This window comes from Dermacentor andersoni, chromosome 2 (assembly GCF_023375885.2).
Source record: "Dermacentor andersoni chromosome 2, qqDerAnde1_hic_scaffold, whole genome shotgun sequence".
Lineage (NCBI taxonomy): Eukaryota > Metazoa > Arthropoda > Arachnida > Ixodida > Ixodidae > Dermacentor > Dermacentor andersoni.
The window spans coordinates 29,179,752-29,205,960 of NC_092815.1; the positions used below are offsets into that span (position 1 = coordinate 29,179,752).

At 42.6% G+C, this 26,209-nt stretch overlaps 1 protein-coding gene across 2 annotated transcripts in view; it reads left to right on the plus strand.

Moving 5' to 3' along the window:
• LOC126542496 (lon protease homolog, mitochondrial-like) overlaps positions 1–26,209 on the plus strand; it is a 39,165-nt gene that overhangs the window by 6,739 nt on the left and 6,217 nt on the right. For both annotated transcript variants that reach the window (XM_050189593.3, XM_050189594.3), the window contains exons 7-19: positions 1,417–1,475; positions 2,876–2,959; positions 3,675–3,806; positions 9,272–9,360; positions 9,795–9,933; positions 11,799–11,921; positions 13,392–13,447; positions 14,386–14,473; positions 14,567–14,689; positions 15,070–15,186; positions 16,225–16,365; positions 18,639–18,804; positions 20,245–20,462. In XM_050189593.3, coding sequence (XP_050045550.2) covers positions 1,417–1,475; positions 2,876–2,959; positions 3,675–3,806; positions 9,272–9,360; positions 9,795–9,933; positions 11,799–11,921; positions 13,392–13,447; positions 14,386–14,473; positions 14,567–14,689; positions 15,070–15,186; positions 16,225–16,365; positions 18,639–18,804; positions 20,245–20,462 — 1,535 coding nt within the window. The remainder of the gene's footprint in view (positions 1–1,416; positions 1,476–2,875; positions 2,960–3,674; positions 3,807–9,271; positions 9,361–9,794; positions 9,934–11,798; positions 11,922–13,391; positions 13,448–14,385; positions 14,474–14,566; positions 14,690–15,069; positions 15,187–16,224; positions 16,366–18,638; positions 18,805–20,244; positions 20,463–26,209) is intronic.

Below are 26,209 nucleotides of genomic sequence, written 5' to 3' on the forward strand. Positions count from 1 at the left end.
ATTTGAAGTTCAATGGTGCCGGACTCCACTTAGTATGAAGTCTGACGGAGGAAATCTGCACAAGAAAGCTCAGAACAGCTGATATGGTGGCACATTGTCTTTCTTCGTGTTAGCCTGGACAGGCAAAGAGGCGCTGTGAAGTTCGTGCCACCACATGGCAAAAGCTCCTCAGACAAAGACAGACAAAGCAGCTGCTGACAGGCGTCATCAGAATCTCACTGATATCACGTCGCCCCTGTCAAGCACAGCATTGTTTCAGTGCATTGCAGACAAATTAAATGCGAACAGGAATATGAAGTGCAACACTTTTATGAATAATAGCATGACAGTGTGATTTCATAATGCTATTATTCCGTCACGAATGATGGAGAAAACTTTAAACTAATCTGTACAAGCCGAAATCGGGCCGGCATCGCTCGAAGCTTGAAAACAGAAATGAAATAGTAATCGATTCTATATACCCATAATTTATTCGGATTTCATTTGTCCACGATAAAGACACTGGAGACTTAAGAGCCTCTGGAATATTTTAGTTTACTTCCTGCATTACTATGGCTCTTCCAAGCCTTTCTGCTTCTGACAAAACATATGCCACCTATGATGAGCTTTATTTCTTGTCATGGTGATTTCGTTGTAACAAGGGTTTACTGTATTTTATATATGCTTTGGCAACAGAGTGCACTGTCATTTCAACGCTCATTCATCATTGTTGTGCTGATGCACTCTTTACCTCAGTGATTGAAACACTTATCGTTGTGTTTGCATGAAAGTGTGGCACCGAATTGAACTGATAACCAACAGTGTGCTTGATACGGTCCACTTAGTTACTTGTCTTGTATTCAGCATTGGAATGAGTTTGGTTACGTAAGACAGATGTTATCTACCATTTCAAGTTTAACTAAAAAATAAGCTGTAATCAATGATCATGCAATCAAAGAAGTTACAAAACTAGGTACTGTCTTCAAAAAGAAAGATATTAAACTTAACATCACTTTCCTTGTTCATTCAAGAACTGTATCTATTATTTCTAACTTTGTAATGCCTTAGCTTTGATATTTCTGAGGATTTTGTTGTCACTGTTTTTTGTATGTGTGTGCTTCTGACAGGTAGTATTTTTTAGCTTACGGAATGCATTAAAAATCCTTTGTAGAATTTCACTTGCAACTTTTATGCTACCATTTTGGGACAAGAAACTTCATGGCTGAATTAACCTTGCTGTCTTATTCTGGTGTTAAAAACACATTAGAAAGTATTGCATAGATTTTACGTTTAATAAAGTCTTCATTCCTGTATGAGGTGGCCTCAATTGCCTTTCCTTTTCAGTCTAGTTTAATTTCACCAAAAGCCATTTTCAGGACCCTGGAATGTAGTTGGCATTTAGTTGCATGTGCTTGGCATCCTTGTTCGACATTTTAGGTGCGGCATTGACTGGTGCTGAATCTCATGAGCTCCAACAGATCCTTGAAGAGACCGATGTAAGCATTTTGAACATTTGTTCTGTAGGTTGTGCTTCCGTAGGATGAGACAGGAATTCTGAGATGTCACGTAACTCCGAAAGCCTTAATCCATTTGAAGTATCAGCGCAGACAATTTCAACACTTATAACTGCGCATTTCTGCTGTCATTTTAACTGCATGCAGATATCATTACAGTGGTTAGCCTGTCTATGGTATTGGCAACATGCCTCCAATTCATGGCCTACATTTTTGTAGCTCTTTAAAAAGCATTTGTCAAAGATGGCTTCTCAAAATTAAGAGATGCTTTGTGGGGAAGCCTGATTAGTCCACTAGCTTTTTTTTATAGGCCTGTATGTTGGATTCATCCGTGCACGTGCATGCAACTGAGAGCATAATCATAGCAACAGTAAATCTTATAAACTATCAAAGACACCAAATGAGCATCAGCAAGAATCAAGCCTTAGCTGTCTCAATTCTGAAGCCAGCTCTCAAACAATTGCACTATTAGGATATTGTGTGCACTTTTTATTAAAAAAAAATTGTGAACTGACTAGTAGGCCTCCTCTTGTATCGAAACTGTATGAGAGCTCTTGAAGGGGAAGCGAACCCTCGCCCTTCCTATCCAGAGGGTTCTAGCACTAGGGCTTCAATGGGCTCAACATGATGCAATTAGCACTTGGTGCACACAAAACAGTGTAAGAGCTTGCATATGTGTCTTTGCACTGCAAAGCAGCACCAGTTTGCTCATGCTCCACTAGTGGCTTGATTTCACCAGTTAGCTCCTGCTGTACTAGCGGCTTGATTTCTTTAAACAAAGGTTTATGCACTTACATGCACCTAAAAGGATTTAATGCCTTGCGAGACGGTACATCCCATAAGCTGAATGCTGAAGATGATGGCACAATGCAGTAAAGAAGCAGTCATGCCATAGGCGCATTGCAGCAGTTGGCAAATTTTGTTCCAAGCAAGTTTAACAGGGACCTTCATTGTGACTGAATACTTTGTGGTAGCTTGGTACAGGTTGCCATGATGTGCACCTAATCACCCGCACTATGGGGAAGGCCATAATGCAACATATAAGCTTCTGTGTTACACATGTAAAACACTGCAAGAAAGTGACTAATACTATAATACTGGTAGTTCTTGCAAACATGAAGTTGAGAAATATTTGATAAATGTGTCTCAAGATATGTTTGCATGGTCTTTATGTTGATCGTTGTTGTTGTTGTTATTATTATTATTATTATTATTATTATTATTATTATTATTATTATTGCTCTAACTGCTGAATTGAGATATAATTGTGTTCCCCATGTAAATGTGCTTCTGCATTTTTTCATTTTTCCAATGGTATTTCCCCGAGTTGGACGCTGAGCAGTTTACTTTTGTCATTGTCTTTCTTTTTTTTTACCCCCCAGATATCAAAACGTCTCCTGTTGGCTCTCTCCCTCCTGAAGAAAGAGTACGAACTTAGCAAACTACAGCAAAAAATTGGCAAGGAGGTGAATAACATTTATTGTTTGTATTTTTGCATAAAGCAATGAGCAGTTTTGCAGACTTGCATGTCATGGCTGCATTTGCTGATGTATGATTTATTCTTAGTTAGTCCTGCTATAAGGCGAAATATTTGACATCTTTCTTTCGGAGCACCACCTAGTCACCAGGAGTGATATTCTAGTATTCACAGTGACTTGAATTAAATGCGAAGTTTCATTGTCTACCTGCTCCTGCCTAGCTGAATCACTGCTCACATGAGTCAGTACCTGAATTTTCAAACCAGAGCCAGTTGAGCTGCTCAGTGTTTGGGTCATTTGGTCATGTCCCAAACTCTGGCAGTTATAGCATGTGTACTCTGTCATTATGATGCACTTCAACTTGCTTCCCCTCTCTCTTTAGAAATTTTAAAAGGAAAATTTAATAACCTTACATTATTTTATGTGACAATAGGTACAGTTCATGTAATGTTTGCTTATCTTGAGGATAATCGCAGTGATAAAATGTTGTTGTGCAAAGCATCCAAAATATTAATTGAGTTTGCCATAGAATTGTCTACCAAATTGAGTATGGCATAAAAAATGAATTAGATCTTCTATAAACTTCTTCTAACTGCTTGTTAGTGCCTTGACCAGGAAAGAATAGCAGTGGTATGCAACATCAGTTACTGGAAGTGGAGCTTTAGAATGAGTGCTTTAGCCTTGTCGTGTTCTGTCGTAACAGGTCGAGGAAAAAGTGAAGACCCAACATCGGCGGTACATGCTTCAGGAGCAGCTCAAGGCAATCAAGAAGGAATTGGGCCTTGAAAAGGATGACAAGGATGCCATTGAGGAGAAGTTCAAGCAGAGGCTACAGGTACAGGCACCCATCATAGAACAATCGAGAAAGCAAACAGGTGTACCGAACTCTACTATTTATCACCAAGTTGCAGAGTTAATAGATTTTAATCCAAGCCTCTTGCAGACAGAGTGAGCCACTCACTTTGATATGTTTTATGAATTGCCATCTATTGATATGCCAACAATTACTCTGAGAGTTCAAACAAAGAAGGTATTGTTCGGAGCTAAAATTAAATTACAACCTGCGAGAATTAAAGAGACACTAACGGCAAATATTAAGTCGAGCTAGATTGAAACGTGCTTCTGTAATTACAAATTCTTCATTCGTAATGAAAGCAAAGATTTTGTAAGCGAGAAAATGATTAAAATAGAAGATCAGAGTGGTATTCTCTGTTGGTGAGTATAGTACCCCTTATGTGTGGCTTCAGCACTTCTGATTCAAAGGGAGCAGCTGCACACCACCACTGCGAACGGCATCGATTTTCTCTGTCCAGAATAGCCGAGGCAGCAAGGTGTAGCAATTGACCACCCTGCCGGCTACAGCAGCAGAGGCTCAAGTGGCCGTAACTGGTAACCTGAACCCAAGTGAAGCCACAGAGTGACTCACACGAGCTGAATACCTACACCTGCCCAGCGGTATGCTTCGTATATAATGCTAAATAAAAAGTCTACAAAAGACTTAACAATGTCACACAGGACGGTCATGTAGAGATGATGCCACATCTTCTGCTGTGGTGCCGGCGGTTCAAATTGAGAAGCAGCAGCAAGACCTTTGACGGCAATTCCTTTGGAAAAAAAATTTATATATTGGCATACAGAAAATGATGATAGACTTCTAGACGATCTGTCTATTCTGTACATATTGGAATGCATCATGTAACCGCGCAAATGACAACGGACGAAGAAGGAAACACACGGGACAGGCACGGAACTTCAACTGAGATTTACCCCGGCAAAGCCCACATTTATACATGTATCATAATCACACTTGATAATCATCAGACAACCATCACTCGACATTCGCATGCGGGCGTGAGTGGCACAAATTCGCATGTAAATAATTGAACTCTTTATCACTCGGTGACACTGAAGAGCTGCTTACGCAGCTGCTAGATTGCATTTTTATATAGTAAGCTTCATAGATTTCTCGGCTCAATTGTGATGCGTACATCTTCAAGACTTTAGTGTCGCAGAACCTAGGTATGCAATTACGACAGTGGCGACAATGGTCAGCCAGTTTGCCACCCCAGCCAATCCTTCTACCCCTGCGCGGTGCTCCTGCAGTCTGACGTTTAGACACCGTCCCGTCTGCCCTATGTAGCTGTTGCCACAAGAGAGGGGTATCTGGTACACTACCCCTATTCTGCATGGGACGAACCTGTCAACGTGCTTGATACTATATTAATTTCTTTTCTTCCTTCCCTGCACCATGTTGCACATGCCCGCCAGTTTCTTGGTGGGATGCAGGTTCTTGTATTCAAAGGTTCTGACGGTTCTCTTAGGCGGAGCCTCCGAGAACCTAATTGAGGACAAAGCTGTTGGTTTCAAAAACACACACAAACTTTTAATCAAACTAGAGAGAGGCATAAAATAAATGATAGAAAGAAATAGAAAGAGATAGAAAGAAAGCATAAATTAAGCACTCAAACAGACACTGTGGTAAGAAACACACTTGGGGCTAGTACGGCGTTAACTAGTGCGCGAGTCCGGGCTGACCACAATGGCAGGGGCGCGTAACAGTCTCGACGTCGAGACACGGCGACAGGATGATGAGAGAAGTTGCGCCGGTCTCGCCAAAGTCGGGGTATAGGATGGTTGACCGGGCGACCGGAGCGCCCTAGCTCTGGCTTGGAGATAGTAGGCAGGCAGCAGGTGGCACAAGTAGATGGCGGCGGCGTTCTGGCCGGGCAGCTGGGGGTAGAACTCGGGCCCGTAGCCCGACTGCTCTCGTCCTGCCCACGGGCACAGAAGCTCACCGGCCTTGGGCAGCTGGCGGCACGATCGGGTAGAGTGGCAACGCACAGGAACGGGTTGGCAGGAGGCCCTGGTCGGATGAAGTCCTGGTGGCTCGGGTCTGAAACCCGACGGCCTGGCGTAGCTTCCTGGAACTCTCCCGGCGTCTCCCCCCTTCTGCCAGTGCGCCACGCTTTTTCTTCCACTCTGGCCGATTAGTCGTTTTCTGATTGGCTGTTGGACGCTCCGTGGTTTCTCCTAATTGGTTGGCATTTTCTTGTTTTCTTTTCTTGCGCCGCACGTTCGCGTGCCGGACGCTCTTCGGCATTGTCGTTTTCTCTCCAGTACGGAATTCGCCTCGGCGTGCGCACTCCTTGTCGTCTGCTTCTGTCTGTTCTGACCACCGCACCATGTCGCGCACTACACACATCACACTTGGGCGGCGTAAGAACCACCGGGACTTCACATTTTTCAGCCACCTTTTTGAGGCAGTGAAAGATTTGGTGGTAGTATGGGATGGCAACAGGTCTTCGGCATTGCGGCTCTACGCTTGGGCGGAGCTCTGATGGGCCCCGCACTTCCTTGTCAAGGGTTTTTAGCACCAAGGTGACCGTCTCATACTGAAATCCTGCGCTGTGCAGTCTTTGCAGCTGTAAAAACACGCTATGTTGCATTTCATGCTGGCAGGACTTATCGAGAGCAGCATGCAGGCAGTTTTTTGCAATTCCCCTTTTGACAAGCTTCGAATGAGCAGACTGGTAGTTTAAAATACCTTTTTTTGAGCGAGGCTGATACCTCCAGCACGCACGGGATCCAGCAATAACAATGCAAATGTCCAGGAACTGCAGGCATCCATGCGAAAGCAACTCAAAAGGGAAACTCAACCCAAAGGCACTCTCACGGAAAATTTCAAGAACACGGTTCACTACAGTTAAACCCCCTCCCTCCTTTACCCCTTTAAAAAAATATGGCATAATCGTCAACATATCTAAAAATCTTAGCTGAGTAGGCTGTGGCAAGGCGTTCAGCGATTCGCTTGTCACAATCTGATAAAAATATGTCACTTAATAGAGTCGAATACAGGAACCAATGCGCACTTCGCGCTTTTGGACGAAGTTTTTTTCCTTTGAAATTAATGGTCAATGCCAGACAAAAACGAAGAATTTCTAAAAGGTCGTCCACACTTACGCCACATGCGCTCTAAAAGGCCATTGGGTCGTAGTCATCAATGTAATCCCTAATGACGCAAAGCAATTTGTCTTGTGGAATGGAATAAAATAGGTCAATGACATCAATGGAAAACGGAAACAAAGATTCCCTCGGGCCTTCCTGATCACGAAGAAATACGATAAGCTCCTTGGAATTCCTTATCATGAACCGGTCCTCAAATCTGAGCAAGCGCAAGTGTTTCTGCAGAAACTTAGAGACAGTCCCTTGCCACATGTCATGCTCAGATACGATGGCTCGGAAAGGAACGCAATCTTTATGGGTTTTCACGGAGAAGAAAATGCTGAGCGCTCCACTTTTCGCACCCTTGATAGCCAAACCAAGCTTTGTCAGGCTACGCCTATCACACAGACCCAACGCTAGCTCTTTTAGCTTAGCGACAGTGCACGTCCTGATGGAAAAATTTTTTGCAACAGCTTTCCTCGCTTTCTAACTAAATAACGAATTAGGTAGAACGGCAAAACTACCTTCTTTATCAGAAATCATTAAAGCCAGATCATTCTGCTTAAGGTACTCAATGGTTCGCTTAACATCTCGCTACTGGTTCTGCTTCGACCACTTCAATGCGAGTGAGTTTACCCCTTCTGAAATACACAAGCCTTTTTCATCCTCAGGCACACGTCTTGCAATGTTCTTAACAATAGTTAGGAGCTCGATCGGGGACTCTTGGGATTGAATACAGAACCTAGGTCCTTTAGAAAAAACCGAATCAACACTTTTTGGCACATCACGGTGTCCAATATAGGATACCTTTCCTGGTGGCACATTTACCTTTTTTCGAAACTTTGCCCAATCGAGGAGCATTGGAAGGCACAGGGACTACAGCAGTTCGGTAAAATGATTACATTCACCAGAGTACCTTCTGTACACAGTTTCGCAGTTCTGGGTTCCCTTCAGTTGGGACGCTACAAGCACCTGCAGGCATTCTTGAATATGCCACACTTGCCTCCACAGTTCAGACCTGAGTATCTTCATCAATCTGGTAGAATGCCTTTTCGAGGGAGTACACGGGTAGAAGAGGAAAACAATTACTGGAAGGACGAGCCGATGGTTCAGGGCGAAGACACACACACGCGCATGACAACCGGTGATGGCCGCTAAACTAACAAGGGTAACACTCGAATTCACACATAGAAAGGAAGAAAGAACAGGGCCCATTGAACTAGAAAGTAACATATTTAACAGGGAGAGGTGGGCTAGTTGGTGGTCTATATTGTAATGCATCATGTAACCGTGCAAACGACGACAACGACAACCTTGGTGCTAGAAACCCTTGACAAGGAAGCGCGGGGCCCATCAGAGCTCCGCCCAAGCGTAGAGCCGCAACGCCGAAGACCTGTTGCCATCCCGTACTACCACCAAATCTCTCACCGCCTCAAAAAGGTGGCTGAAAAAATGTGAAGTCCCGGTGGTTTTTACGCTTCCCAAGAAACTGGCGGGCATGTGCAACATGGTGCAGGAAAGAAAGAAAAGAAATGAATGCAGTATCAAGCACGTTGACAGGTTCGTCCCATGCAGAATAGGGGTAGTGTACCAGATACCCCTCTCTTGTGGCAACAGCTACATAGGGCAGACGGGACGGTGTCTAAACGTCAGACTGCAGGAGCACCGTGCAGGGGTAGAAGGATTGGCTGGAGTGGCAAACTCGCTGACCATTGTCGCCACTGTCGTTATTGCACACCTAGGTTCCACGACACTAAAGTCTTGAAGATGTACGTGTCACAATTGAGCCGAGAAATCTATGAAGCTTACTGTATAAAAATGCAATCTGGCAGCTGCGTAAGCAGCTCTTCAGTGTCACTGAGTGATAAAGAGTTCAATTATTTACATGCGAATTTGTGCCACTCACGCCCGCATGCCAATGTCGAGTGATGGTTGTGCGATGATTATCAAGTGTGATTATGATACATGTATAAATGTAGGCTTTGCCGGAGTAAATCTCAGTTGAAGTTCCGCGCCTGTCTTGTGTGTTTCCTTCTTCGTCCGTTGTCATTTGCACGGTTACATGATGCATTCCAATATTGACCACCAACTAGCCCGCCTCTCCCTGTTAATTATTCTGTCCATCTAGCTCCACTTAATACTTTGCTTTAGTGTTGCTTTAAGCATTCTGGTATTTGCTCTTTATTATCATTGTCCAAAAAATAAATAATAAAAAGAATTTTGCAGGCCTTCCACATGCAGCTGCCATCACGCATTTAACATGTTTACTTGTGAGTGTGTTGCTTATCTCAGACAGAAATGACATATTTTATTTTGCCTTGGGTTTCTCTAAATGTTTTAATGCATGTCTTGTAACAGGATCTGGTTGTTCCAAAGCAAGTCATGGAAGTGATTGAGGAAGAATTAAATAAGCTCTCGTTTCTCGACAACCACTCATCAGAGTTCAGGTATGCAATCTACCTAATATTTGTGTTCTTCAGAATTCTGGCTAAGCAAGGCTAAACAGTGCAAATTTCCTGCATTTTAGGACTTAGAAGTAATTTCTTGAATTTAATAAATTTTTTTAAAAATTATATCGTATTTAGAAGTGCTTAACTTGTTGTAGGACGTATTTGTAGTTGGAGTGGCTCAAGATAGCACACAAAAGTAGTGCCAAAAAGCAAACATGTGGGAAAAAATGCTTTAGTTCTTTTTTTGCTCATAATCTTTCTTTTTCTGCTTGCGTATCCCTCTGTTTTGTTAGTGTTGCAACCAGCCCACAGTGCTTGCTCCATTCTCTGTTATGTTATGATTCTCGTTATCTGTTACAACCTGCAGTTGGTGCACTTCTTCACATGATCTGCTTTGACCAGAATGATATTTTTTTCTCCTCTTGGCGCAGTGTGACACGTAACTACCTTGACTGGCTTACGAGCCTCCCTTGGGGTAAGACAAGTGAGGAAAACCTGGACCTGGCTAGAGCCAAGGAGGTGCTTGAGGAAGACCACTACGGCATGGAAGATGTCAAGAAACGCATATTGGTGAGTTGTACCACAATTTAATGTTACTTTATCTGTAAAGTCCTCATGAATATGTTAGGGCTGCATGCACTCTGATTAAAAGGTTCCTGAACCACCCCCTCGGACTTGGTGAAAAAACACAGTCCATGGATAGCATTTGCTGCTGTGAACATCTCAGCCAAATTTTGCAGTTGTGCGTGGTAATGGAGTTTGCAAGCTGAGTGTGAAGTCATCTTTTTCTCAAGCGCTCTCTTTTCAACAGGAGCCTGCACTTCACTCTTTTCTGGATGCTTTATTTTGTAATATAGCAGATTCCCATACACGGCTGCTATTGGTCAATAACTAACATCAATCAAAAAGGGTGTTTATATCAGTGCGCTTCCTCCTACTGTTACTGCGTATACTTATTTATGCAGTTTAATAAACGGGCTGAAGTAAGCGAAAATCTGCTTTTCAATTTCGATAATATATACGTACTTCTATAAAGAGCTATCATCTGCTCATGCTCAGCAGTGGCCGCCCGCATAGGAATTAAACTTTGGCCACCCTGCTAATCAGTGTCGTAGCCATCACATCTCTCTAATTTCAACTAGTTTTCAACACTCAATTAGCCTCTAACCATGCAGAACTTGAGGTCTGACCACACGCATGCTTGCCAGTGTGTGCTCGCTCCTGGTCACTCCTGGTTACATGCCTTGGCAGACTTTGCTTCATATTGAGCTATTGATAGCGCTTCAAAATGCACAAGTTGGATGTGGCTGCTATCCGTTGGTCAAACTGGTACAGGACCAAGCCCGTCTGTACCGTGTAGCACAGCCAGACGAGCATAGGAGCGTGAGTGCACACTCAAGCCTTGTCGTGCACACAGCAAACGCTGCTCGTATGTGCAACAGTTGCATGTAGCTGTGATCTACTTTGTAGCGTAGATACTGCCACCACTGCGGGGTGCCTCGACGAGTATTCTGGCTTAGCACACTGTGGCTCACTGAGGACCATCGCATTTGACACATAATAGGTGCCAAAATCGGAAGTAGTGGCGTCTACGTGAACATTCAAAATCAAATTTGAACTGCGCACCACGGCGACCTTCAGTAGGTGGAACGTTGTGGGCACGCCCCACTCCGCCACAGCCTTTGCAGTGCAAGTCATTGAAGAAGAAGCAGAAACACCACGAAGGGTTTGTTTGACTGTCAGTAACTCGGCCTCTGCTGAGTGCGTTGAAGTACTTTTTGCAGCAAAGTATTTCTGAAATAGTCTATTTTAACTTCAAATGCATTTGTCGACTTCGATAAATAGGGGTTCAGGGCCCCTTTGGAGTCATTTGGCTGGGGAAAACAAAAATCAAGTGCTTGTGCCGCGCAACTACCCAAATATAGAATAGCTGCCAAACAGTGTTTGTTCTTCAACTTAAATACTGCATTCACTAGCATGCAGCCGCATAGTGTTTGCTCTTCAACTTAAATACTGCATTCACTAGCGTGCAACTGCATGATGTGTACTTGAGCTCAAAGGCATTTGCATAAAGAAAGTATCGTAGGCAAGAAAATAACTTATTTTGTGGTTAAGAATTTCACGAATGGGTGTTCGTGCTGGAATTGAGAGGTGAACTGCAAGAGATGATTTCACAAGAGCTACGTGCATTCCTTTATTGTTAGCTGCATGTGCTTATTCTGCAAGAAAATAAATCTTTCTCTCTTTTTTTTTTTTTTGTGGCTTCAGCATCTGTAAATCTTTGTGAGCAGCTGTGCATTGTTGTGAAGTTTACATTATCAAAAAAAAAAGTTTTTAAGGTGCAATTCTCATCATTTCTTCTCTTCAACTGATTGTAAATTTTTCTTTTTCCTTAGTCGCTGGGATTTTGTATGTCTGTATAAACTTCTTTGCAGGAATTTATTGCTGTGAGTCAGCTAAAGGGAACAACTCAGGGGAAGATCCTCTGTTTCTATGGCCCTCCCGGTGTTGGAAAGACGAGTATTGCCAGGTCTATAGCTAGAGCTCTTAACAGAGAGGTAAGCATCTTCCTTTGAGGCTGTTAAGAGTCTTTCTCAGATTCGTGTGATTGCAAGTCTGTCTCTCTCTTTCTCTCTTCTTCTTCTTCTTCTTCTTCTTTATTGACATTTTCTTATTTTTAGTTTTATTTTTCTGGCTGTGCATAAAATTCACTTGCTTGCATCCTGCTTGACAGGTTTAAGTTCAATTTATAATTTTATATCTGTCTGCTAGCTATAGCCAAATGCTCTTTGTATATTGCTTTAAGCTGTCCAAAAGATTGAGTGGCATAGCTGCACATCCAGTGCAAGTTAAATTAAATAGAGAAATACAGAAAATATATTTAGACTTCAATATCAAAAGGGGTTTAGAACAGTACCTAGATAGACAAAGTAAACGATTTCCAAAAGGTGGGTTGCCAAAAGCCTGTGTGTTCTTGTATGCTTAATGTTTAACTGTTTTCTTTGTTATGCATTCATTAAACTTGTGGCTTGTGCTTTGTGTTGTTATTGTGCACAATTATTGTCTACTGTGAAGTTAGAGCTTTTGCAGACTGCACGTACAGAGGTCCTCATCTATTTTAGTAAAAGTCCTCTGTGGATTTGCACATTCACTTCGTTAATATCTAATTTGTTTTCATAAGTGGGCAAAAATGGGAAGCCTCAGCTCAGAGCCAAAATTTTAACAAGGGAATGCGTCTTTATTATAACTTGAGAGGTTTGGCCATTTTAAACAGACAAGCAAAGTGCATACTTCACGTGCTGACGAGTGTGCCTGCAAGGTATTACAGCGCTGCACACCGCAGAAACAGCTGAAATTTCAGACCAAATGCCGCATCTCTCTCTCTCTTTCTCTCTCTCTCTCGGAAGCTTTGCTCCCAGCCAGAGAGTCAAGGTAACACGCACAAATGCCATGATGTAAAACGTAGTGCTAGCAACAGCACTCACTCTGACATGTTACTTCGGTAAATCGTCCATTGTGGAACACGAAACACTGCCATTGGAACTGCACCTTGCTTAAAAAATAATAATAATAATAATAAAGTGGGGGAAGCAGGACTTGTCACGTGAACCTACCACAGCCCCTCGGCTCCAGTATGGGAGAAGGCAAGGATGAAACGTCACTTGCAGATGCTACTTGAGCCAAAAGGCGAGAGAGTGTTTCTGTTGGCAGTCACACTCGCCTCCTGGTGGTATGGTAACAGGGTACTCAATTTCTTCCATCTCCTCCTATAATAAACCGATCTGAAAAATGTTTTGCTAACATGATCCCTAGCTTATTACTAAAACTTGCAATACAGCCTGGTGAGGGGCCCTTTAAGGCTCTGTGCCAAGCATCCTTTCTTCATCCACTGTTTTAATTCATCTCCATCTCACCATTGCTCATACTTCTTTTTTGGATGAGTGATATTACTTTGATGTAGACATATATGCTTTATGGCTAAGCTCTGCTGTTACGTGACTACTTTTTGTAATGTTCTCTTCCCACAGTACTTCCGATTTAGCGTTGGTGGCATGACTGATGTTGCAGAGATCAAGGGGCACCGGTAAGACATACATTCCATTACACCTTGACACTTGGATTTAATTGTTTTCTTTTTTACAGTCTTATGCAAAACTGAAAATTGCACTTTGTTATTAGCATAGATGTAGAGCTGTGTTCTGCTAATTAATGTAGCCACAATTCAGACTCTTTATTAATACGATAATGTTAAGTGTCCCGTGTCGCAGAAAATCCAACGGCATTGGCGTCCGGCGTCGGACGTCATTTTGACAAAAAGATTTTTGGACCAACCATACCCAGGCTGTCCATGTGGTGCAAGGAAGTTGCTGTACTAATTGTATTTCTCAAGCTAAAACACGTGGAAAAATCATAAAGTATGACTTACGCACAACCTACAGACATGATAGCTCTTGGATTGTAATTTTAATATACGAGAAAACATAATTCTGTTACACAAAAACTTAAACAAGCCCCTTTTCCAGCGTTTCTACCATTCATAGAGCAGCGATGGCGTCCGCCATATGCATGCACCGGTGCGTGAATATCTCGGGAGTCCACGGAGCGGCGAGTCCGCTTCCTTGAAGCACTTCCAGATGGTGCTCGCCTCCGCTGCATCGCAGCCCACACAAGAGGCCCCGTTTCTGCCAGAAAACCCGCCTTCGTGCATAGCGTTCGCCACGAGCGTTTCGTGGTAAACATCACGGTTACATACGCTGCAGTTGCCGGGAAGCGTGAGAAGCAGTCAGGGATCTTTGAATGCTATCGCATTCCACTCTTAAAGGCGAAGCTTAAGGGTCATCCAAATTTTTCAGTTACCTTGGTAGCCTGCATTCATCATGAAGCTTCCCGATTTAACCCCATCATTTCTGAGAATGCCAAGGGCGACTCTATCTTTGTGTGTGCTAAAATAAATGGCAATTGGAGGTGTTTGCTTATTTCCCGTAACCTTAATCTTACCTAATTTTTGTCTTCATTGTGAAGCCGCACCTACGTTGGAGCCATGCCCGGAAAGCTGATCCAGTGCTTGAAAAAGACAAAAACGGAAAATCCTTTGGTGCTGATAGATGAGGTATGTTCTACTCTTAGGCTTCTCCCTACAAAATTTGTGTATTATTTTGTTGGCACCTGTGTCATTTTCTTAACCTGAAACATTTTTTCACAGGTTGATAAAATTGGAAGAGGCTATCAAGGAGACCCGTCATCTGCTCTCTTAGAAGTTCTTGATCCTGAACAAAATTCCAATTTCCTGGATCACTACCTTGATGTCAATGTAGATCTCTCAAAGGTGATTAAAGTGCAATGTAACTTGTTTTGCTGCCTTTTCACTGTTTTTATTAATTCATTAATAAGCTTTGATTCGGAAGCCTTTCATTGGTCATCTTGCATGCATTCATTATACGTTAACTATACTGTAATTGGACTATTACATAACATAAAGTAAACTTTAATTCATTAACAATAATAATCTCTTGTAAATTACAGTAATGTTTCTGTTTGTGTCTGTAGGCTGTGCCCTGTATTCTGTATTACGCTAATACTGTTTTTTGCTTAGCCACTGAAACTGAAAGCAGTGTTAAGAAAAAGAAACAGCGGAAAATATATATTTGCATTATCACTTCTGTGTTTCTCTGAGAATTCACGTGCATTTTTTTGCCTTTTGTGCAGATTTTGTTTATCTGCACTGCAAATGTCACAGACACAATACCAGAACCACTCAAGGATCGAATGGAGATGATTGAGCTGTCTGGCTATGTTGCTGAAGAAAAGATGGCCATCGCCGAGGTGTGTGTTCCTATAAACCTCAGTATGTAGCCACCAACACTTCTCATAGCAGCTCCTGATGCCTTACAAGCAGGGACAAATATAAGTTATCCCGGCAGAAAGCCACATTGCTAAAGCATCTGTAGCTCTTGGGATAGGGAGCGTCCAGTGGAACGGTTGGGAGCTCCTCATTGAGTGGTGATGTCCAGAGGGACTGAGCCCTTAACCTACTGCTGCATTCTTGCAAGCCATCATCCCCAAAACCTCTTAACATGTTCTATCAGCAAACGTGCACAAGTCGAAAACAACTTGAATGCATTGTTTTGTTTCCAGGTTTGCCTGAGTTCGTTACAGTAGGTTAATTCAGACTCCAAAACGTAGATTTCGGACTATGCCATGCTTAGAAACTGGCTATAGAGCTATAAAAAGGTTGCATTCTCATGTAATTACACTGAACTGGCATTCTGATCAGTCATTTTCTTTTTGTTTGTGTTTCAATTTCTGCTGGTGATACATACGTCTTATGAAAAGAACTACACATATTAGTCACATAGCTATTTAAAACAAGAACAACTGCAGCTGGTGTTGAATGTCATAGCGGCCATTAAGTCCGATGGTTATAGATGCAGGAGGCCAACAGGCCAACTACGCTTGTTGAAGATGAAGAAGAAGCGAAGCTGAATATCTTGTGGAGGTGTAGGGCCATCAAAACAACGCAGTGCACTATTGTATAGGCCCAGATTTTCCACGTGTTCTGCCCGTGAAATCCACACCATTGAGCAAATTTCTCAGACTGGCAGATTGCACTGTTCAGCATTTTGAAAAGTTCTGATACTGATTGGACACTTTGGTTCACAAATCAAAGAACCTTTAGTGACTGGCATTGCTTTGGCTCTCATCAGTTTGAGTGACTTCACAATAGGAGGTTCTTTTACTTTTCACATGTCATACTGCTTGTATGTCAGCATATTTCCTTTTTTTTTCCTCATTGTAGGCTGGCAGGTTTCTTGCTTGAAAGGCCTTAGTCATGTATGAAAATGACCTTATTTTACTGTGCAGCGTTACCTGATTCCACAAGCGAGGAAACATTCCGGCATTGCTGATGATCAGGTGGATGTGAAGCCTGAATCCCTACAGCGGCTGATCAAATACTACTGCCGGGAAAGCGGCGTCCGAAACCTGCAGAAACATATTGAAAAGGTTAGTTTTTCATATTTTGTTATAACAATATTATAACATATTATAACGTAACAATATTATACTCGAACCTCATTATAACAAAGTTGAAGTGGGAGCCTAAATTACTTCATTATATCTCGAGTACTGCAATCTACTGCAATATATGCCCAATAGGGCGCGCTATTGTACATATGGAAATAACAAAATGACTTTGCAGCCCGCGGAACTGCTACACGGCCACGCATGCATTGAAATTTGAAAAAACAACAAAAGAATCGTCAGTGTGTGCAACACGCGACTTCTTAGCACCTGACGTGATGGCCTTTAGATAGCTGCATTCTTTTCCATTGTGGTGTCTTTTGTGTCCACTTTCCACTTGGCCCGTCACGGTCGAACATCATGTAACACACAACACAGCACTGCGCTGTTTAATCGGGCAGGCGAGTGAACTTCGCCACGCCGGCGTGGCTCGACCGAATGGTGGCCTTCGAGGTTGCAGCGGTGCCAATGTGATCTTGGATGCCAAGCCCAGCCAGCCTGCGCAGTGCGCTGCATGGAGAGGGAGAAGTGAATGCATGGCCTGAGCGTGGCCCCTGAGATTGCAGCAGGGAGATCTCGGAGGCCAGGCCCAGCTGCGGCTGCATGCGCAGCGTGCTATAAATTGCTTGGTGCGCAATGGTCGGGTATTTATTTATTTCAGAGATGAATCTGATTCGTTATATCCATTGGCAGGACAAATTCACTTCATTTAAACATTGTTTTAAATATACACGGATCTCTATGGTGATTTCAAGAGGAATTTGATTTACTTTGTTATATCTGTTATATCCATTATTTCGTTATATCTTGTCTTGCTATAGCAAGGTTCGGGTCTAGTATTTTTATGAATATTATGCTTGTTAGTCTATTGTTTGATCTGCTTGTTGATGTAAACTGTTTGTTAAATGAAGATTTTCTGAGGTCTTTTAGAGCACTCAGCATATCTGGCTGCAGTGTAGGTTTTAGATAGTGGCGCTGTGCAAGGTAGCCTTATGTTGGTTATCACCAACCTTGTTGGCTCAGTAATTTGCATTGTATGCAAAAAGAAGAGAAGACAGTGGGAACCGAAACATTAGAGTAAACCAGTTATCTGAAACACTTAGGCTTATTTCTTATAGATGGTTATGGATGTCTGCATTTAGATGTCTGTTGGCTTGCTGTTTCTAGAACAAGGGCTTTGCTTCATTGCACTTGATGTCCTTAGAGATCCTGCACAGACGTATTACATAAGGGATGGGTTTACAACATACGCAAAAAGGTGTTATCACACTCTTCAAACCAAGAAAAATTGTTATATCATGAACAGATCATGATAAGCAGTTGATGGTCATCATAATATTGATGAGGAAGAGCATATCAGTGTTTAGATATTCGGCAGAAAAACAAGGCTGAAAATGCATTTGTGTGCGAGTGCGGTTGTACTACCTTCTAGCCCTTCAGCTGGGCTCATGAGGTTGCAGATGTTCTTATAATTTTCAATGCTGCACTCTTGCTACCTGGTTTCCTTGTATATTCATGCTCAACAATTTCCCTTTTCTGTCTCCCTACACATGCAGCTGCAGCAACACAATTCAAGTAACTATCGTAGATGCTATTATTACAGTAAATGTAGCCATGTGAGTGGAAGAAGTGTGAGTGGAGGGAATGAGGAAGACAAAGACGTTTTGTTCCATCTGAGGCTCGCCTTGAAGTTCATTAAATAAACCCCGTTTCTTTTATAATGTAACAGCTTCTTTACTTACTGCCATGAGAACTGGTAGAGCATGTCTTTTTTCCACAAAGAAAGCTAAGTTCTGTTTCAGTGCTAAGGACTACAATGTTGTTAATTTATATAGTGCATTGCAGCAAATGCACACGTGGTGCTGAAATATGCAAGCTTTACCACTTATGCATTGTTGCATAAATACTGTCTGATGCATTATTTATGTCATCGTGTTAATGTAGCAGTATCATGCAAGATGAGCTAATGACTGAAACTCCACCCTTCTCTGTCGTCAGAAAAATTCTTTGTTAGCAAATGAATAATAGCTCTAAAGCTCATTGATCAGCCATCAGATCTCCTGGAACTTTGATCTGTTTATAACAGCTTTGAATAATTGACAAGGCAGCTGCTTTCATTCTTTTTCTTTATTACACGATAGCAGCAGCCTTCTGTTGTATGGCAAGGCGAAACATAGCCCCTTACTGCCTCCAATCTGAATTGTCCAAGAGTGCTTTGTTTGTGACTTTTTTTTCTGACTACTACATTGGTGCAGATACTCCGCAAGGCTGCTTTCAAGATAGTCAGTAAAGAATGTGAAGTTGTGGAAGTGCAGCCGGAGAACCTCAACGATTTTGTTGGGAAACCATTATTTACGCACGATCGAATGTACGAGGAGACACCACCTGGCGTTGTCATGGGACTAGCCTGGACAGCCATGGGTGAGCTGGGATAAAAACAGTTCCTTTCTCACTTTACGTTCATATAGTGTGGAGGTTGCTTGTGAAGGAGTTGTTAGGCTATCTCTTCCCTATACATGTGGTTGGATAATCGGATGAGAAATTGAACTGTATTTTCCGGACTGTAGTCTGCACCACTTGTATAATATAATCTGCAAAGGCCAACTAGGGCTTCAAATAAAAAGTTTTTTCAGATCGTTTGCAAGAATGAACTTTGACAGGAAATAGTTTTTTTAGCATTTCTGAAAGCAGTGTACAGTAGGTAATCAAAATTTTTATTGTCAGCCTTAGGCTAATGAGCCATCCTTTCAAATAAATGGCCCATTGATTCATCCACTGCCGACCAGTAAGAGCTTGGATCTTTTATTAGACTGCTTATAGGAGTCATATCTAAAACTCGTCAGATTACTGTCCTTGGGTTGTTAGAGCAAAACAAGTCAAGCATGTTGGATTCGATAAATGGCTTCTCAGTGTCTTCATTGCCTTCAGAATCCAACATCATCTCTGTTGCAGTATTTTTTGGTCCAGCTTTGTGAAACCATTGACAATAACTTTATATGGGATGGTGTGCCATGAATCAACAACCCACTTCTTACTTCGCAGGTTTCCCTGCGCATTTGTTCACTTTTTGCTTGCATATCACAAGCTGCCAGTATGAGCCGGGAATATTGCTCGCGCACAGCGACAATTATTGCATTATGGGATTTAGCACAAAAAAACTTTGCAGCTACAGTCTGGCCTTGTTTTCATTAAACACGCCTTGAATCTTAAGCAATAAAATTACGCATAGTCAGCATCCATAGTTCGCAATCTGCGAAAATTCAACTTTTATACTTTTATTGTGTAGTGTGGAAAATACAATACTTGTTATAGTGCCAACAAAATGTTGCTGCTTGAGTATCATTTCTTGCTTAGAGCAATGTAATTCCCATTGTAACATTTATCTTCACAGTGTGGCTCTCTGTGCATTTGAGGATCAGTGCCTTGTGCTTAACATTAGTTGGCTTCGAACTTTACTCAAGTGTCAATTTGTAGTTGTGGAGAGTAGGCAGGAGCATACAAAATCTTTGAAGCCTACCAATAAAGAAGCATGTTGGTGGTTGTATCAATTTGCCGTCACAATTTTTTACACATGAAAGAATTGGTACCTGATTTTTTTTTAAGTGATGCATAATTAATGGAACATGTGTCCAGGGATCTCAATCCCCCTGTACAGCCTTTCTAGAAGCCACCTTGTATTATGTCATGTGAATTTTTGTTTCCTAATAACTTGTATTTCACTGCATTTAGAGGCATAAGCAGCTGTTTTATAGGCTTCATGGGCGTAGTGTAAATTGACGCATCTGGATCGCTTGCCATTTATGTTTGCCTGCTAGATTTTCCGGCATGCTTGACACTTGTGTGCATGTCTTGTTCTTCTAGGGGGCTCCACATTATACATAGAGACGGCCGTTCCACGGCCGCTGGAATCCAGTGGGGACAAGAAGCTTGAGGGCTCACTGCAGCTGACGGGTCACCTCGGCGAAGTGATGAAGGAGAGTGCCAACATTGCCTACTCCTTTGCCAAGGCCTTCCTGTTGAAAAAGGATCCAAAGAACGATTTCCTCCAGAAGGCTCACGTTCACTTGCATGTGCCTGAGGTGAGGTTCTGAAACCCGCTTTATTTTGTTCGAACGGCGGCCTGAACAAGATTTAGTTTCAAGAGCCACAGAACACACTTTTAAAAGAGCATCAGAGTTTCCTTGAAGTACTAAACTCTGATGAAAGCGAATCCATCCCCCACATGTTGCCGTTGTCTGCCTGCATTGCACTGGTGACTGTACGTACAGTCGAACCCACTTATAACGATACCGATTTTAACAATATATCAGTTATAACAATGAGAAGCTGCTGCACTGTCAACTTTTGTATATTTTCCATGGTAAAATAACCGACTTACTACAATGCCCCGATGCCACATTATTCATCGTTATTGGTTATAACGATAAAGTCCGGCTGCTGGGTGTCTGTGCCGAAAGGTAGTGCAATGTGAAATCCTTGAGAAGAAAATAGAAAACGAGAAATTCGAGCCGCTGCATGAGGGCCCGCTTCCCCAGCAACCGCCGCGTGCTCACTTTCCAGCTTTCTCCATGCACCTTTTTTCCGTCGCCCTTCCACCCCTCCGAAACACGAATGGACCGTGCCAATTGCACTGCTCCCAGATTGCTCACTGGCTCCTCATTCTTGCAGCTGTGCAAACAGTTTAATCACTCGTGTTCATCTTTGTTAGGTGTGTCGAAATCGTTCCAGGCCACATGGTTTGTCAGCCTCATTTGACTTGCCGCCGAAACGGAAGATGGCTGATCCACCCACTGGTCATCGGCAATGCACGACGTTGCTGGTGAAAAGAAAGCTCACTACTGCAAAGTGCGAATAGAAACTACCAAGTTCTAACCAATGAAACAATCATCGAAATCGTCGCACAGGCAATGGTGGCAGTGATGATGTGGTAGGGCAGGCTGCCTCAACGTTGTCCTCACAGGAGGCCTGGCAGACGATTCAGTCCCTCCAGGGCTTCATTTTCACGAGGAACCTTCCGCTGCACTACGTGGAGCACCTGGATGCCTTGGAAAAGGATGTCAGCAAGCTTCGCATAAAGCATGCAACGCTGACGTACATAGGGTTTTCTCGGGCAAGCCAATGAGAAGCACGTGGCGAGATGCTTGTGGAAATCTCGCCTCAGCGTTTCTTCTGAATTTCTCAAGCTTACAGGCTGTCACGGCAACCTTCTCGCATTTTTTAAAAGGCCCATTTGGGGCCACCAAAGCATGCCTTGGTGAAGCTTGCATATTGTTTGCCGCCCGTGACCCCTCTTCGCAGTTGTTATAGCAGTGCTTAACGCCGACAGCCGCGGCTTGTTACACATGATCAGAGTGCCCAGGAAGCAGTTGAATGAGTGAACACAATCAGCATCCAGATGCAGAAAAGTGGTGGGGAGCGGCACTGGCCTCCCCACCATAACAGTTTTCTCACATCCCCCTATTTTGATTTTTTTTTTTTTCATGCAACCCGGTTATAACATTTATCGGTTATGCCAATGGAATTTTCATGGCACTTGAATATTGTTATAAGTGGGTTCGACTATATATAGAAATAAATGCTGTTTGAAATGCAGCATACGTGGGAATTCCAAAAAGCAGTGGTCCCAAAAGAAGTCGTGTTGCTTTTTCTATTTTGGCCATCCTTCCTTGCTACCCTATTCTTGTTACAACTCATCAGGGACTTCCCTGTCATTGTGGATTCATTGTGGAAGAACAAGTGCTAAACGAGAAAGCCTAGTCACTGAAATGGTTTCTAATATGTCCTGCTTGATTTCAAGAAACTAAACCTGGGGAAATTTTTATTAATAATTATTATTTGAGCTAAAACCTGCACTTCTTTGTGTTGTCTTTCTCTATTTTCATACATTGGTGTTGGTGCTGCGAGCAGCTTAAATTATTTTCTTTTTCGAACCTGTTTATCAATTACAAGATGAAGTTCTCATCAGAACATTGAAATCAAGGGGCCATTGGCAAAATATGATCATAACTTTGACTAATCCGCTTCTTCAACTTCGTGTTTTGAACAAAATGACACCTGGCTTGTGTGTTTATGTGGGTAATTTCCATCCTGGACAAACTAATTGTGGGCACTTTTTCAAGTGCTAGTTTCTCATTGTTTGTCATCTGGCACCCTCAGGGACCTCAGTGGCATTTCTTGTATGGAGGAAGGAAAGAAGCAGGAGGGAAAACCAAGGGATAAAATTGACGTAAAAAGATATTGAATCAACACATGATCATGTCGTAGTAAGTTTTAATGTCTTCTAGCACTACCCTATGTGCACTCGGTACACGCTCCTCTGAAAAGGTGAGTGCATCAGCAACATGTGGCTGCTGCACTCACACATTACAAAGAAGGTGATGAATGTGGAGCGACAAGTATAGCTAGTTGGTGGAAGTTCATTTTGTAAAACTGGGGTTACTGCACTATGACACACGGACAACAGAAGTAGAAAAATACAGAACACGCACTAACTCACAACTGAATTTTATTGGGTGAAAGATGACATATATATATACAATGACCAAAATGACGTCATTATGCTGATAGGCCATCCAAAATCGCTGCTGTCGCAATCCTGCATCCAGAAATTGCACCTCACAATAAGCAAGCACAATGAAGGGGTCGCTAACACATACGCACGCTTTCTTCTTTACTATAACATATGCCTCGAATAGCTCCTGTGTATGACGACCCCTATAACGGAATAACATTTTTGTTTTTTTCTAGAAGCGGAAGGCACACCTTCATCTCTTTTTCACAATCCCTGCAATGTTTTGCTACGTGGGAATGCTCATCAGATGACTTATTAAAACGTCCTTTTAGACGGATATTAATACAGCGTACGGTCTGACCGACATAAACACAGCCGCAGGGGAAAGGGAATTCACAAACACCACACATGCAAGGAACAAACTGTGACCTGTGGCTTACATGGCAAACAACCCGCTGTGGTTGCTCAGTGGCTATGGTGTTGGGCTGCTGAGCACAAGGTCATGGGATCGAATCCCGGCCATGGCGGCTGCATTTCAATGGGTGCGAAATGCGAAAACACCCGTGTACTTAGATTTAGGTGCACGTTAAAGATCCCCAGGTGGTCGAAATTTCCGGAGTCCTCCACTACGGCGTGCCTCATAATCAGAAAGTGGTTTTGGCACTTTAACCCCATAATTAAATACATGGCAAACAAAAGGGCTATGGCTAGGAATTTTTTCAATCTTTCTCGGGACCTGTGCACACAAACGGGCCATATTTTTTAGAGTGCTTCAGGTAGGCCACACATATCAACGAACCTAAAGCCACTGGTGGACTTTTTAACGTCATCAAAGTTGTGGCTACTACAGTCTGATAAAGAAGGGTTGTTTGTGGTGGTTCCAGAGCCTGTGTATGTGGATAAGGCTAGTGCTGCGCTGAAAAAGAACTTCATTCCTGCCCCAATCAAGAGCAGCAGGGTTAGAAACCATGCTTTAGCAGTCATGGAGGACCTAAACCTAAGCAGCCCTCTTAGAAGTGTAAAAAATGCTACAGGGTCAGAACTTGGGCTTTTTTTCTCTGTAAAAACTCATAAACCAGACCTACCTTTTTGCTCAATCGTATCAGAAAGAGGAACCTCTCAAAACTGGAGGTTGTAGATCCATTCTTGATACCCAATTCCATGGCAGGGGTACGGTATTTACAGGATATAAACCCAGGCGGACGCAATTCGTTCAGCATAGATGAGAATTTGCTTTATATGCAATACCCCAACCAGAACATATGATTGTTATAAAGGAGTGCATTATGGAATATAATGACGAGCCAAAGTTCATTGTGCAGTGTGGTATCTCTGTGGAAGCCTTTTTAGGAACTTCTGTCTATGTATTTGTCATCCACCTACGTTTCCTGGCAGGGACAGCTTTTCATTCAGAAGTCGGGGATCTGTATTGGCTCCAGAGTAGCACCTGTCCTTAGCAACATCTTCCTGTCAAAAGTTGATAGGGCCATCAGTGACGACCTGGGTAGAATAGCTGTTCGCATTTTTCATTATGTGGACGACTACCTGCTATTTGCCGACGAGGAAGGCTGGAGGACTGGGTTCTGGATGCTCGGAAAGTATTTAAAAAATCGGGGCTCGAAAAGAACTTCACAGTTGAACACCCGCTTTGAGGTGGCTCATTCTTGCCGGCTATTTCGTCCTAGATCCATGAAAGCACTGTTAAGTTTTTCTCCAGGTCATTCTAAAACAGTAAAAAATGGCATTGTTATGTCCAGCAGTGGTGCTACCCTGATGAAATCACGCGGCCACACAGCAGCGGTGTTGAACACGAAGTGGTTAGACTAAATACAGCTGGTTATCCGAGCTCTGTGGTAACAGTGGCTTGCGAAAAATTGATTAATAAAGTTAAGTGTAACATCACAGCTTCAACTCAAGGCAACAACCAGGAGCGTCAGGCACGCTGTGATCCCTTACCAACATAAGGTGTCGGAACAATTTGAAGAACGTGACGCAACGTTATGGGCTGAATGCAGTGTTTTCTGCTCCTTTAAAAATGGCCTGTTTGTGTGCACAGGTCCTGAGAAACATTGAAAAAATTCCTAGCCATAGCCCTTTTGTTTGCCATGTAAGCCACAGGTCACAATTTGTTCCTTGCACGTGCGGTGTTGTTTATGAATTCTCTTTCTCCTGCGGTTGTGTTTATATTGGTCAGACCGTACGCTGTATTAATATCCGTCTAAAAGAACATTTTAAGAATAAGTCATCTGACGAGCATTCCCATGTAGCAAAACATTGCAGGGACTGTAAAAAAAAAGACGAAGAAGGTGTGCCTTCCGCTTCTAGAAAAAACAAAAATTTTATTCCGTCGAAGGGATCATCGTACACAGGAGCTGTTCGAGGTACTATATGTTGTAAAAAAGAAAGCGCATGTATGTGTTAGCGACCCCTCCGTTGTGCTTGCTGATTGTGAGGTGCAATTCCCGGATTCAAGATTGTGACGGCAGCGATTTTGGATGGCCTATCAGCATAATGACGTCATTTTGATCATTGTATATATGTCATCTTTCACCCAATAAAATTCAGTTGCAAGTCTGCGCGCATCTGTCCTTTTCAACTTCTGTTGTCCGTGTGTCTTAGCGCAGTAACCCCTGTTTTACAAGGCAATGAATGTATGTGCTGCAATAAGCAGCCAAAGTTTCACAAGCATTTTGGAAGAAAATGTGCACAGATTGGTTGGCAAAGCACCCGAACAAGCCTGAACATTCATTAAAACCTAGTTCAAGCCAAGCATACTGGGCCAAGTCTGCCAATGGTGGGGTCACGAGTTTGGTCAGCTCTTTGAGTGGAGCATATTGCTATCGCTAAGTCGACTTGTGAAAGCTGGCTGCGGGATGTAATGCTCCCTCCTACTTTCTTTCGTTCCATGTTTCTCAGAGTAAGGCCTCTTTCTAGGTTTCGTCATGAATGGTGTTCGTAGTGAATGTTATGCAGACATTAAAGAAATTATGTTATGGGGCTGGTGACAGTAGGCAAAAGCTTGCTGTTTCAGTGATTTGTACAGTCAGCTTGCAATAACTTAATATTCTGGTTAAATCAAACATATGTAGAATTTTTAAACTTCATTTTCAAGAGTATTATGTTTTTGTGTCCTTTCCCCGTTCTTGAGTGTTTGCAGAGCTCCTGATGAAGTTCTCATCTATATTTATTCAATTTTTTCTTTCAACATACATTTGCTCTGTTTTTGTTTAGTCAAGTGAACCTAAATCAGTCGTTGGATCAGCACAGTGTGCAAAAAATGGCTGTTATATTTGGACATAATTTCTAGGTGTAAGA